The 15,467-nt window shown below is 38.5% G+C and overlaps 1 protein-coding gene across 3 annotated transcripts in view; it reads right to left on the bottom strand.

Moving 5' to 3' along the window:
* The window catches only part of KITLG (KIT ligand), a 91,194-nt gene that overhangs the window by 32,612 nt on the left and 43,115 nt on the right, over window positions 1-15,467 (bottom strand). For 2 of the 3 annotated variants that reach the window (XM_081249476.1, XM_081249477.1), the window contains exon 3: window positions 7,620-7,682. The exons of the other annotated variant lie outside the window; for it this stretch is intronic. In XM_081249476.1, coding sequence (XP_081105602.1) covers window positions 7,620-7,682 — 63 coding nt within the window. The remainder of the gene's footprint in view (window positions 1-7,619; window positions 7,683-15,467) is intronic. 3 annotated transcript variants of the gene reach the window in all.

Genomic DNA, 15,467 nt, shown 5'->3' with positions numbered 1-15,467 from the left:
AGAGATAGAAGTAGTTAAGTACAGTGTCTACTTGACTGACGTCTATTTCTATAGGGAGCACATCAAATCATAGGGGTGGATTCTGAGGATCCACACTTACAAATAGCGAACTTGCCCTGCGGCCACAGCTGACTGAACAATAGTGCCCTCCTGAGCCAGGTGGGTCAATCAGAAAGTCCCTCCCCCAAACTGGTAGTAATGATAGGAACTGACAACGAGTCTCTGAGCAGGGTCAAAACTAATATGTAAATGTGGGAGCTCTGGGGCAGCAATATGCCCCCCAGGTGACTGGAACAGAGATAAATTCTGCACAGGCAAAACAGAATGAGGCAGAGATGCAGAGAAGGGGAAAGGAAAACCTGGTAGCTTTCCAATCCTGGCTCCAGTCCCTTCATGAGGCCTGGCTACATCCCTATCCTTGACTGGAATGCTATTCTTCAGTCTCCTTAAAATAATGGGACTTTTTTGTTTTGCTGGTAAAGCTTGAGTTCATTACTGTTAGTGAGAACCAAAGGAATATAAACAAATAAGATGGGCTCCTCAAGATTTGGAAATCACGCATTTTTTGCCAACAGTTAAATGTTTACTGGTAAGTAGTTTTTGAGTAGCTACTACCTGCTTAAATGGTAAGGAAATACAAAGGAGTAAAAGATTTGATCCCTAATCTTTAGATAAATACAGCAAAAAGAGAAAATATAACAACAAAATAATTGTGATGACATAGGACAATCATTGTATGTATACTATATATTGGGTTTTTCATATCTTAATTATTTCTCACAACAGTACTTTGAGACAAGTCCCTAACACATACGATTTTAAACAGCTATGTAAGCAATATATGATCAAGTACCCCAAATGATTTGTTTCTGGACAAATTCTATAGAAATTCAGAGATAATAAACTAAAAGGTAAGGTCCAGAGCAGATACCACATCAGTGTTGCTGACTACTTGTCCCCCACAAGCACCAAGCAGAAGCACAAAATAGGGGTGATGTCAATTTTTAATGGCCAAATGATACGGGGAAGAAAGCATGGTCTGGAACACTAGGAAATGGTCTTATGAGAAACAAGGATCTTAAGTTGACCTTGGAGGCAGATGACCTCTAAGATGCTTTTAGCCGCAGGGTATTGTGTAATTCTGTGGGTAGAATTTGGATGAGAGGATGGGAGAAAAGAACATTCCTAGCAAAGGGAAGTAGTACTAGGCAGCCTTGGAATTGAGAATAAGCAAGGTGATTCTAGGAGGCAGGGATGCATCTGGCTGGAGGGGCGAGTTTGTGTTGGGGAAGAACGGGTATTAAGATGAGGTGGTTTTGGTGGGGCAAGATTAGGGAAGGTCAAGAACATCAGATTCAGGAATTTGGCTTTCAGCCTTCAATCGCTGAGAACAATGAGAAGGTTCTTGATTAAGGAAATGACTCAATAAAAGTAGCATAACAGAAGGCTCACAGAAACCATGATTCCTCAAAATTGCATGATACAGCTCTTAGACCTAAGAGTTTTTACAAAATGCACACATATCTAAAAGAAGATAACAGGATGACATTGAGGTGCAGATAATGTGTGATGAGTTACAGTTATTTGCCTCATCAACAAAATCTTGTCGATTCTATTCAATTGGTGCCTCAGGGAAATTACAAGTGATTACACATTAGGGTACCTTCCTCCTTCCTTCCTTCCTTCTTCATTTTCTTTCAGCAGATAATTTATTAAGTGCCTATCATATGTTGGACATTGAGGATAGAAGAGCAAAATTATACAATTCCTGCCCTCAGGAAGTTTACAGGTGAATAGAAGATTATCAACTAAATAATTCCACAAATAAACTAAAGCACTACTACTCTGAGGAGTGCTAAGAAAAGAGTCTCTAATAGGAGGATATGGCTTCCTCAAGGAGAGGGAAGGCTTCCTTAAAGAGGTGAAATTGAAAATGAAAGAGTCAGACAAATAACAAATGCTGGAGAGGGTGTGGAGAAAAGGGAACCCTCCTACACTCTTGGTGGGAGTGTAAGTTGGTGCAGCCTCTAGGGAGAACAGCATGGAGGTTCCTCAGAAAACTAAAAATAGAGCTACCATAGGATCCAGCAATCCCATTCCTAGGCATATACCCAGACAAAACTACAATTCAAAAAGATACATGTACCCTTTTGTTCAGAGCAGCACTATTCACAATAGCCAAGACATGGAAACAACTTAAATGTCCATTGACAGATGAATGGATAAAGAAGAAGTGGTACATATATACAATGGAATATTACTCAGCCAGAAAAAGGAATGAAATAATGCCATTTGCAGCAACATGGATACAGCTAGAGATTATCATACTAAGTGATGTAAGTCAGAAAGAGAAAGAAAAATACCATATGATATCCTTATATGTGGAATCTAAAATATGGCACAAATGAACCTATCTACAAAACAGAAAGAGACTCACAGACATAGAGATCAGACTTGTGGTTGCCAAGGGGGAGGGGGGGAGGGAATTTGGGGTTGGTAGATGCAAACTATTACACTTAGAATGGATAAACAATAATGTCCTACTGTATAGCACAGGGAGCTGTATCCAATCTCCTGGGATAAACCATAATGGAAAAGAATATAAAAAAATTATGTCTATATATGTATAACTGAGTCACTTTGCTGTACAGCAGAGATTGGCACAGCACTGTAAATCAACTATACTTCAATTAAAAAAGAAAAAAAAAAAAGAAAACCATAGAAGGAAAAAAAAAAAAAGAAAATGAAAGATTCAGGAGTTACCTAAACAAAAGGATTGACCAGCACTCTAGGTACAGAGAAAGACATGCAGGAAAGGAACAGTGGCAGCAAAGAACATGTGAGGTTGAGGGACTGAACACGAATTTGGAAAGGTGTCAGATCATGAGAGCCTTGGAGGCCTTGTTTAAGGAGCTCCTTTTCCTAAGAACCATTCAAAGCCTATGAAGAGGAGGGGTAAAATGATCCGGTGTATTTGTTTTGTTGTTTTTAAAGAAGAACCACCCCGTCTTCTAAAGAAGAGTTGAAACCTCACATAATAAATCCTGGAATGGCGAGGGAGATGAGAAGAGCCCAGAGGGAGCAGACCAGGCAAAAGAAGGTGGGGAGAGTTGAGATAGTGAAATCGTGCAGATGGGAGGAAGGGTGCTACAGAGGAAAGATGGCTGGGAGGCATATTGTTAGAACAACGTTACGTATGGCCAATGGCTTATTTGTTTAATCTTGTCTTTAAAAGAATAATGATTAAAAACTGACATGACAGTGAAGACTGGTTCAGGTAAAAATCATCAATAGATGCTAAATCCATGAGAGAAATTTTGATGAAGAACTGTACATGGTCTTCAAGTATCTCCCCAAAGGTTGCTTCTTAGTTGTTAATGAGTAAATACACAGAAATGGTGGAACACCTGAACCAGGAGATCAAAACGTGCAGCAAGAGAAGATGGACATTGTGTGCCTTTGGATGTGATGACCTGAGGACACGTCATCACTTAATGTAGCATCACAGCTAGGAATGCTTCTTCTGAATATAATCATTAAAAACATCAATTGTTTCAAAGAGAACTATTTTATCGAAAGGGGAGGGCTGTATAACTCAAAATTTTCATTGTCATAAAGACAAAGAAAGGCTGGGAAGTCTTAAAGTACGATCAAAGAGACACGATGCATTAGTTTCCATGAACTTAGTGGGCTTAAAACAGCACAAATTTATTATTTTATAGTTCTTGAGGTCAAAGTCCAAAATGGGTCTTCCTAGGCTCAAATCAAGGTGATCACAGGGGCTGTTTCTTCTAGTGGCTCTACAGAAGAATCCCTTTCCTCGCCTTTTCTAGCTTTTAGAGATTTCCTGCATTCCTTGGCTTGTGGCCCCTTCATCTTCAAAGCCAGTAGTGTAACATCTTCTCTCTGGTCCCTAAACTCCTGCCTCCCTCTCATAAGGATTCATGTGATCAGTCTGGGCCCACCTGGAAACTCCAGAATACTCTCCCCACCCCCAAATCCTTAATTACATCTGCAAAGACCCTTTTGCCATGGAAGGTAATATAGTCACAGCATGAGACATCTTTGGGGGACCATTATTCTGCCAATCATGGATGATATTAAAATGCAAATCTTGATCCTAGATTAGATCTTGTACTAGAGGGAAAAATTGCAAAAAAAAATTGACAAAATTGAAATACAGCCAATAGATTGAAGTATTTTAGTTACTGCTAAATTTATTGAAGTGGACAACCATACTGTGGTTATGTAAGAGAAAATCCTCAGGAAACACACACTGAAGTATTTTAGGGGTTAAACAGCCATTTTGTATACAACTTACTCAATGGGTTTAGAAAAATAACACATGTGCACACAGAAAGCAAGCATTTAGTAAAGCAAATGAGGCAAAATGTTAAAAATAGATGAATCTGTATTAAAAGGTATATGGGTGTTCTTTAAATATTCTTACAACTTTTCTGGAAATTTGAAAGTATTTTCAAATAAAAAGAAGAAAACTGATAAATATGTAATTTAACTAAAAAGGGATGAATTTTTTTACTCAAATACCACAAGCAACTCATAGTTTATATCATTTTAGAGGGGTCAGAATGACAGCAGATGTGTGGCCCAAATTCAGCTACTCAGTTTTTGTTCTTTCTATAATAACATTACTAGTAAGTGGAAAGGGTCAGAAACGTTTAGGATTTTTTAGTTTAGGAACTTAAAGGAAATCCTAACAGTCTGACAGTATAATAGTTTCAAAGAGTTTAAAATAAAATTGGTAATTATTGTTAGATTTAAATACCAACCAGTGGATCACACCCTGCTATTTGTGAGAGACAATCTGCTGGGTAATTTTCTTAAAAGGCCCTTAGAAAAGTAACCTCCCCTTTTCAGGAGTATTTAGCTTATTTTTAAAACAAAAGCAAAAAATAAAGTGTATACTACCCTATTACTTTCTTCTGCCTAGTGCCTCTGGCAGAATTTTACTGCTCTGGCCCCAGAGAATCTTTCTGGTACCCATACTGGCTCCCACTCTACCCTCTGTTGTTTAAAGACAAAAGATACAGCAGCTGGGGCTCTGACCACTGACAAATAATCAGGGGCCTCTCCACTGGGAAACTCCTCTGGTCTTGGCAGAAACTAACATTTTAAAATGAAGGTAAAACAAAGCGTAAGACCCCTTATTTCTACCCAAAGGCCTGTGCACGGGCTTGTTTTTCTTGCCAACTGTGGTAGCCAAGAACAGAGTTTCTCCAGTTGTGCCAGGACAGTGTGCCAAGCCCAAATAATATCGGACTTTTCTCATTTACAGAAACAAGAAAAAAAAAATAGGTGGCAATGAATCAGCTTTATTTTTACAAGTTTAGCTCTTGTTATCACTAACCGATACTGAAATCTATGATTTATACCAGCACAAAATAATCTATTTCGCTATTTTCAGTTTAACATATTGTTTTTCAAAGAGTTGCATGATTTCTTTGAGAGAGTTTGGCAATCCCAGGCCTAAGTGCTTCTACAGTCAGGAGCAGGGTGCATCTTTATTACTTAGATGCTTCACTTAGAACACTTTCCCTTGTTATTATAATTATTTAGATATCCACATTTAGGGTTAAGAGTCAGATGACCTAGGGTTTCTTTTTAAGGCTCTATCACTTTCTAGTTGTTTAACTTTGGGCAAAATGCTTCTGGGTTGTAAAGCTCAGGGTGTCATTTGTAAAATAGGAATCACAGTAGCTATCCTGCTTTCCTCACAGGGTTTTTCTGATCATCCAAAGAGATTAAAAACATGAAATCATTTTGAGAATAGAAAAGCATTATGAAAAGCCCAGCTACTCCCCCCGCCCATTATTATTAAAGTTTTTGAACATAAGGCTCATTGATGTATATTTGTTTATTAAAGTGTCTCACAAAGTGCTAGCTCCATAGTGTTTCCTAAACAGACACTTGCTGAGTGAGTAAGCAAATGATTAATAAGTTTCAGGCTGCTACAATGTTACATTATTATTTCCAGAGAACTCTCCTAATTCAATAGGACAGACATTGACCTAGACTTGCTAGGTCAACAAAGAGGATAACTTGTTCAACAAGAAGGTACATGTTCTAAGGAATTCTAAGGAACGTAGTAGATAGTAAATATTTTAGCATAAACTAATGAAAAGAAATATGCCTTTCAAGAGAATGCTCTTGAAATGACAACCTTATAGTCTTTGAAAGACGTTTTAAACACAGCACTGAGTGACGCGCTTAACATATTTGAACTGGTAATAATTTTGATGGACTCGTCCACAGAAAGGACTCAAAGTTTAAGACAGGGGCTTCCCTGGTGGCGCAGTGGTTGAGAGTCCGCCTGCCGATGCGTGGGACACGGGTTCGTGCCCTGGTCTGGGAAGATCCCACATGCCGCGGAGCGGCTGGGCCCGTGAGCCATGGCCGTTGAGCCTGCGCGTCCGGAGCCTGTGCTCCACAACGGGAGAGGCCACAACAGTGAGAGGCCCGCGTACCGCAAAAAAAAAAAAAAAAAAAAAAAAAGACAACTTGCACAAAGTCTATGTGTAATAAGTACTTTTGGTAAGTTATGGAAAGATGTCAAGTTGCAGAGCAGAGAGTAACCCAAATGATTTTAAATTAACTCAAAGGAACAATACAGTAGTTAAAATGAATCAACATGGAACATGTTATACATCAAAGGCATGTTGCAAAATATAAGCAAGTTGCAAAGTGATACATGCAGTATAATGGCATTAACATAAAATATGCAAAAAAATTGGTATCTTATGAATGGATGTACAGTTTGCAATCAAAGTATTAGAGCAGGGCTACTGTGGGCTGTTGCACTCAACACAGCTCCAAGGGGATGGTATCTTCAGGTCAAGCCTTGAAAACATGCATTGGAATGAAAAATTCCAGCTCAGAATACTTATTCCCAAGAGACAAAGTGAGCACTAATGGGTATAGGAAAGGGGCATATATGGGGCTTTAGTTATATTTATCATAATTCACTATTAAAAATACATTTGAAGCAAATACTGCACAATGGTACCATTTGACAAGCTATGTGATGAGTACACAGGCATTACATTATTCCCTATGCTCAAAATATTTCTTCATGTATGAATACTGATACTATATAATGAGAAAAATTGCTTAGTTACAGTAATAAAGGAGTACCTATAATCATAGCCACATATTTTTATTGTAAGGTTTTAAGAATCAATCACATTGCAAATAAATTCAGAGATAAAACATTTTGGGTTCTCAAATTAACTCAAATTAAATAGGAGACTTATATAGGACCTTTTCAGGTATGAAAGTAATTTAAATAATTTTACACTCAAGCCTTTTTTGGGGGAAGACTGAAGGAAAGAGAGAAATCAATGGCTAGCTCTAAGGAAGGTGATCTTATTTACTTTGGGAGTACAGGTGTAAGACACATGTGCTGAAATGCTCATCCAAAACTAAAGTTTAGCAGTTGCCTGAGGAAAAAAAATATGTAAGTCAAACTCCAAAGATAACTTCTTCAAATTCTGACAATTAGCAAACTCCTAAATGGCAGATAATTTCCTATCTCAATATGAATGATCCCATCTCTTTTGTCAGCTACCAAAATGAAATCCAGAAATGTACGGTTTACATACCAAAACGTCCATCCCGGGGACATATTTGAGGGTTATCTTATAGTCTTTTGGAAGATTTGCCACCTACAGAGACCAAAAAAAAAAAAAAAAAAAAAAAAAGGAAAAAATATCTGTAAGAAAATCCATACATATCAGTCATATTGTTTTTAGTGGTTTGGAGAAAAACACCTACAAACCTATTATGCTTTTAGTTACTACTGAATTTCAATATTTACATATATAGTGATTTTTCATTCTTGATTTCCCTTTGCAATCAAAGGCACTCTCCAGAAATAAAGTGATAATACAAATCTTTTTTCCTCCAAATTCAGTTATGGGTGGCTAAGGATAATCTACTGAGTTTTGGAAATATGATTTGAATTTCAATTTCCATCTGTGGTCTTGAAATTTCCCTCTAGGATTATATTCCTATTTGTCCCTCCAAAGGATCAGTAACACAGTACATTTTTCTTTTAAGTGGTTTACCAAGTGATATGTCAACGTCACCAGGGAATCTGTAGAAACGCAGTCGTGGGCCACACCAGACCTACTGAATCTTATGTAACAAGTCCTCCAGGTGACTCTGATGTACGCTCAAGTTGGAGAACTACTGTTCTACGTTGATCCTAGAAAGAAATGTCTGCAAAATTTCAAAAGATCAATGATACTTATGAGTGGCAGATGCTTTATCACTTAATTATAATTTAGAAAGATTCAGTTCTGTGATATAACTTAATCCACTCAGTGGGTGCTGAACGTTTGAGATGGCTCAAGTGTTTACCTAGCTTCTGTTAAAGGCTTTCAAAGACTATCTAACCCATTTCCACCAGTCACTGTGGCATAAGTTGAACAAGCACCTGATTTAGAACCAGGGAATTTGGAACAAATCTAAACTGTACTTTGGTTTCTCTCATCTGTAAAGTGGGGATAAAAGTACCCATGTCTGAGAGTCCATTTATGAGCTGAGATGAGTGAATGTGCCAATCAATCCATATTCTTCACTGAGAGCTATACTGGCAGCTGACTTCCAAGGCACACAGCCTGGTAACTTACAGAGTTCTAGGTTCACTTGTCTCCTTTTCTACATATAGTACCACCTCTTACATCTCACCCTTCTAGCACAGATAAAATTTCCATCTGTATCATATGGCCCGTTTATAATACATATAAACTGAGTTAGCCCATTGAGTCTTAAAACAATATACAATATAAAAAAAGTGGTTTTGCTTTATTATATCCTCAATGGGTCTATCTTGCCTTGGTGGACTCATTTTCCCCTTTAGCCTGTCTCTAAAATCATTACTATTCCCCATAGTAAGCTGGGATGTTGTGCATGTTTGCCAGACTAGGTCATCTCTGACAAGTCTCCCAAAACACAATCCATGTGGTTTCTTCTTGGCTTTGCCGATAGCTTCTGGAATCTGAGAACAATTTGGTGAGAAAAGAATCTAGTTAAAGGCATAGGCAGTCAGAGGGGAGCCAAGGAAGTAGCTGACCCCACTGTGCATGCTACCATTCTACTTCCAATGGTACCATCTCCTACTCATCTGAGCCTCCAGCCTAACACTTACCAAATATTTATGATGTACTGGCACTGTGCTTATCAAGGGCTTATGTTGCATGATCACATCCAAGCCTCAGAATCCCTTTCACATAGTATCTCTATTTAATGAATGAAGAACTTAAGGCTCAAAGAGGTCAAGAAACTTGACTAAGGTCACACGACTACTACGTGTTAAGTCTGGACTAGAACTCAGGTCTCTGACAGCAGAGCCTCCCTTGCCTCTTAGCTCAACTACATATTTTCATCGATCTACTCTCTGCACACTTGTCCTAGATATTTTCCACTTGTGAGGCTCACCATCAACCCTCCTCATGCCACCCCCAATAAAACAGTAAAGTCCTTGCTGCTTACTGAAAACACATCTGGGCTGCCACAGAAGGTGGCATTTTTTTACCTTTAATTTCGGGGTGACTCTCTTACTCTTTACATTTAACTTTCTTCCTCTTGGTCAAACTTCCCACCATGTTTCCCTAATATCTTTTGTCTTGTGGATCTTCATCCCCATTTTTGAAAAGCAAAAGGACCTTGTTATTTTATGTAAGCCCCAGTGGAAGACATAGCTGACCTAAAAGCTGGAATCAGAATGAGCAGCAACATTCTGTTTTGTTATGAACAAACCATGTAAATGAAAGTCATTCCAGATGGAGAAACATGGCAAGAAGTGGCAGGTGTTCTGAACACAAGCTGCTTGACAATCTAGCCGTCCTTAAGCACAATTTACATTATCAGAAAATAAATATAGAATTGACCGAACTGGTATTCAGATAACTTAGGATCTGAGTATGTGCTGAAAGTCCAGAAAAAATGTAAGCAATATGCTGGCCAATTCTGTCTTACTAGTAATCTATATGTAAAAATTGGTGCAAAGAAGTCAAAGAAACCTTACAAGAAGTTCTCTGACCAACACACTGAAATCTCCACACCTTACCACTTGGGGGGTATATAATAATAACTTCTGCATTAAACTGATTTACTGATATTTCTGGTGGAACTGAAAAGTAATACTAGTTTTGGAAAATGCTTTACAATTTAAGTTTTCATACACAGTCTCTATCACGACCCCAGAGATATGTGTTATTAAGCCTATTTCACAGAAGAAAACACAGAGAGGTTAACTGGCATCCCAAGGTCACCGTCATCAGGAGTACCTATTGGAGGTAAGGATACAAATCTTGGCTTTGTGTGCTGGTCTCAGCACAGTTTTCTACAGATCAGTCTCCGCATTATTACTTTCTTGGCTTGCATTGGTTTGTTTCCAATTACATTTGGAAGAGAAATTAGGAAGTCAAGTTGTATATTTTTATGGCTGCTTCATGAATTATTATATGACTTTCCAAGCATTTATAGTATGTTAAATAGCATTCAGAAAGCACAGATAACCTTGTGATAAATTCGGTTTCTCTTATGTATATTGAGCACTGTGGAAATTTGATAAGAGTAGAGGGAGCCTCTGACCTAGAACTAGGAAGATAAGCTGTTCCTTCGAGGCAGTTAGTTTGATGTAGGGCTCACAGCACAGGTCCCGGGGACACACTGCTCAGGTTGGATCCATGTCCTGCCACGTGCTAACTCAGAGATCTTGGGCAAACTACTTAATCTTCTTTAGCCTCAATTTCCACGTGTGTAAAATGGGAATCATAGAATCGAGCTAGTGGATTTATTAAGACTAAACAAGGATTACATAACTTGTTTAAAATACTCAGTGCTTGAGCATGGTGTGTGAATGAGTACGAGTGTTTATTATTAATTGCAAGGGAGTGGGACATTCTATGTATAGGATTATATGCAAAGACAAAGACATGGGAGACCAGGGACAGATCATTCAGGCTCTAGCAGGTAGGAGGTAAGAAATACCCCGGGAAAGCCATGATCAGTGAGGGACCTGAATGTCGGGCCAAGGAGGTCAAGAGGGAGGCAGTGAGGTTCAGCGGGACCAGTGGGTCCATCTCTAAGATGAAGAGGGTGAAGTAGATAACTATGAAAAATTCCGTCTGATTTACCTTTCTCCTGGAATTCAGCAGTGGTGCTACACTGCAGGTGTTTAAGCCGGAAGGGAACATAACCGTCAGTTTAGGAAGGTGGGGGCTTCCCTGGTGGTCAGTGGTTGAGAATCTGCCTGCTAATGCAGGGGACACGGGTTCGAGCCCTGGCCTGGAAGGATCCCACATGCCGTGGAGCAACTAGACCCGTGAGCCACAACTACTGAGGCTGCGCATCTGGAGCCTGTGCTCCGCAACAAGAGAGGCCGCAATAGTGAGAGGCCCACGCAGCGCGATGAAGAGTGGCCCCCGCTTGCCACAACTAGGGAAAGCCCTCACACAGAAACGAAGATGCAACACAGCAAAAAATAAATTAATTAATATACTCTTACCCCCAACGTCTTCTTAAAAAAAAAAAAATTTAGGAAAGTGAGTTTGGAGGGATGGATTGGAGCAAGGAGAGAATAGAGACTGGGGCCAGTTTAGAACACCACTAGGAAAGTACTGAATATGCATTAAATATTTATACAGAGACCGGAAGCTGAAAAAGCAGAGACGTGGTTTAGATTCCAGGGAAGCATACTGTTGATAGGGTGAAATGGATACATAACCAAGGCTACAGATTTTGAAAAAAACCGATCTATTCTCGTAAAATATGTTCAGGGCAAAAAATAAAATAAAATAGAACCTAACTGGTGGAAAATTTACCAAAGGTCCAATTATTCTAAAGGTCCAATGAACTTTGTGGTGTGGAGTGTGAGGATTAAGTACTGTGCCAGATCATGAAATGCATAAAACTGCAAAAACAAGTCACTTTGTGATGGGCTGACTCTACTACTAGATGGGCCCATTTGTTATCTTTTTTTGGATGTCTTAAGGACTGACCATACTCAGTGACATGAGGAGGTAAAATGTATATGAGAATGGCATGTAGAAATGCTGGAAACTCAGCCAAGAAAAAGTCTTTGCAAGCCAAACAGGCACTGGCTGCCTACCATACCCTGCAGGTATTTGGACTCAGGAGAAAAAGAACTCAGAGTCAGATCATTTAACTCCCTCTCTAGATCACTTAATCTAAAATCTTTGGATTTCATGATTCAAATAGCATTGAGGTCTCTAAGTCTCATGAAATCAGTGGCTTCTTGGACATCTTTAGTGAGACACACTTGTCTCAGTTGTTTCTCCCAAGTTCCAGATAAGAATCAAAATACAGTAGTAATAACTCATGATTCCCTTGACACTACATAAAATGTTGCACATATGTGAACCTTTCTGAGGAAAGAGTCCAGTTTTCAGAGTGTTGGGAGACCCAGAGAAGTTTAAGAATCACTGCTGTAGAGCAAAAAACCTAACCTTCTACGCTTATATTTTAAATATCCCAGTTCACTCCTGCAGCAGCTTAGTGTAATGCTGGTGGTTCAGTCTTCAGAAATAACACAGGACAAAGATTTTTGCCTTTTAAAAAAAAATTAATTTATTTATTTGGCTGCATTGGGTCTTCATTGCTCCACGCATGCTTTCTCTAGTTGTGGCGAGCAGGGGCTACTCTTCATTGCGGTGTGGGGGCTTCTCATTGCGGTGGCTTCTCTTGCTGCGGAGCATGGGCTGGAGGCACGCGGGCTTCAGTAGTTGTGGCTCACGGGCTCTAGAGCACAGGCTCAGTAGTTGTGGCGCACGGGCTTAGTTGCTCTGCAGCGTGTGGGATCTTCCCCGGGAAGTCCCAGCTTTTTGTCTTTTTATTTCTCCTTATAAGCCATCTCTTGTTAATATTGACTAAAAATCTAACTAACCAGGTTAATTACCCTTTTTTTCCCTTTAATAACAACTCAATTAGTGATTTAGAAAATATTAACATGACAACTCGAAGACTTTTCTGGGTCATATTTTCTCAGTGAAGAATATCTAAATGAAGTTAGATGACCCTCATTCTCCTTTCAGATAGAAGAGATTAAAAACATTTTTGGTTTATTTCATAGACACACCTTATAATGTGGATTCCAGTTAAGTAGTACTAATTGAACTTCTATAATATGACTGTTTCCTAATCATAAGATAAGGTGACTACTACCTAGGAAATAAAATTCAAGAGGATAGAATGCTAATTCTTAAATTGCAGTTGATATTGACATCTTAAGTTAAAATATCATAAATTATGAACTGGGTTCTTATGCTCTAGAGATGGGCAGTTAGGGGTTCAAACCTCTATTCAGCTCCCTATTTCCAGGTGAGGATTGTCAGGTTACTAACCATCACCAGGCCTCAGCTTCCTAATCAATAAGCTGTTGGTAAAAATAATTACCTCCTAGGGCTGTGATGACTAAAAGAGAGAATCCATACAAAGTGCTTTGCATGGTACCTGGATACTCACACAATAATGATTACTTTAAAAAGTCAAGGAGCAGGAGACTATTATTTCTAATACGCTGCTGTCCTTTCTTTGCATACTATAAGTCCTAAATTTAGCTTAAAACAGAGAAAAAAATTTTCTACTGACCACAGAAGCAGAAATTTAAATGCTAAATATTGCAAACTAATTAAAATAAACTTTAAAAACTCTCCAGCTATCAAACCATTGTTCTTCAAGGGTCAAACAAAATTATGTGAGACCTCTGCTTTTAAAGAGAAGGTATGCTTAATAAAACTCAGAGTTCACCTAGAAATGGGAAGTCTCAGAGACTCCAATCTTCCATTTTAAGGCAGTGGTAATTCTATCCAAAGAACATCGTATCTGAAGAAGAATAAAAATTCCACATCATTCAAAACTGTCCATTCAAAGTGTGAAATTTGTTATCTAACTATATTTTTATAATCTTCTATTATTTTAAACTCTAAGAATCATGTATTAATATAATCTACTTAAAATAAGTGCCTACTTCAAGACCCAGAAAACCATGAATTCTTGACTTTTAATTCTACTCTACTGATTTGTAGACTGACCTTGAAAAGACAGAGTAATTACACCTTTACAAGATGGGGCTGGGACAGCAACCTGCCTTAAACATTTTGAGGAAGACAAATAATTACTCAATAGATAGTTAAAGATAAAAAGGTTTTTAAAAAAGCAACAAAGTCATATTCAATTAAATTCCCCCAAATGAAGGAAAAAATATCACAAATGAAAGGAAAGCAGGAAGAACAAAAGGAAAAATTAATTTGAACTATTTCAATATGTGGATTCCTCCTTATATTAACACTTAACAATCATTAAAAGCTACAGCTGAACCATCCCATAGATACAAGTTTTTAGAGTTTCATTCATCCCCTTCCCAGATACTTGACCCTTTCTTTAGGTAGGTCTGAGTTTGCCATTTAAAACAAGTCCTGCAACATTTTTTGGAAACAAAGCAAAATGTTCTGTAAATAGATGAACTATTATGCTGAGTAAACATGCCAGAAGGATTTCAAATGAAAACCATGGGGACTGCAGGCGCAGTACAAAGTGTCCAATAAGAAATTTAAAAGAAAATGACAATAAAGTCATAAATCGTGTGCTTCTGTGACATGAGAATCACCCCAAGCAAACAAAGTTAATGTTTGTGGGCACAGTGCAAGATGCCACCTAAAGCAAAGGAGGAACTGGTAGAATGGGCAAAGGAATGATTTCAGCTGAAGAAATTACTATGAAAAACAAGGCCAAAGGGTACTCTCAACCCACTTTCTTTTTCTCTAATAAAAGGTACCAAAGTTATGTCTGCAAAGAAACCAGATCCTCTTGCTCGATATAACCTCCTTTTGTCAAGGCATAACTGAATCTTTCCAAAAGGTACAACCTAAAAAAGTATCTCTGTGGAATAAAAGAATCTCAGAGCTAAAAAGGGTCTCCCAAGTTATCGGATTTAGTAGTTATGTTTTTGGGTGTCACAGACGTCCCTGGGAAGCAGATGAAAGTTATACATGCTCTTCTTAGAAACACACATAAGGCACACGTAGGCATAACTAAGAGTTCCATTTGCAAGAATGTCAAAGTTTATGAATCCTAGATTAAGAACTAAGTATTGATCATGTACTAGTTCCTCATTTTCAAAACCAGAAGTTGAATCCCAGAAAGGTCCAGGGACTTATTTGTCCAAGGTCACACAGCTGGGTAATAGCAGAGCTGGTATTCAAACATCCCGGTAAGCCTGACCTACTCTTGAAGATGCTTTTTTGCCCCACTGTTCTCTGGAGAGAGGCTGTGATGATCTATATCCATAAAACTCAAAAGTCACTCATGTTGCTGCTTGAATTAGTGAAATTAATGAGTTTTAGGCTAAGGATGGGAACACAGCTTCTTTTCAGACATGGAAACAACCCAATATTGTAAGTATTATAGCCTAAGCGGTCCTG

This window comes from Mesoplodon bidens (genome assembly GCF_964165515.1).
Source record: "Mesoplodon bidens genome assembly, chromosome: 11".
NCBI classification, from domain to species: Eukaryota; Metazoa; Chordata; class Mammalia; order Artiodactyla; family Ziphiidae; genus Mesoplodon; species Mesoplodon bidens.
Note: the sequence above shows the minus strand (reverse complement) of the source record. Positions and strands in the feature narration are given on the sequence as shown.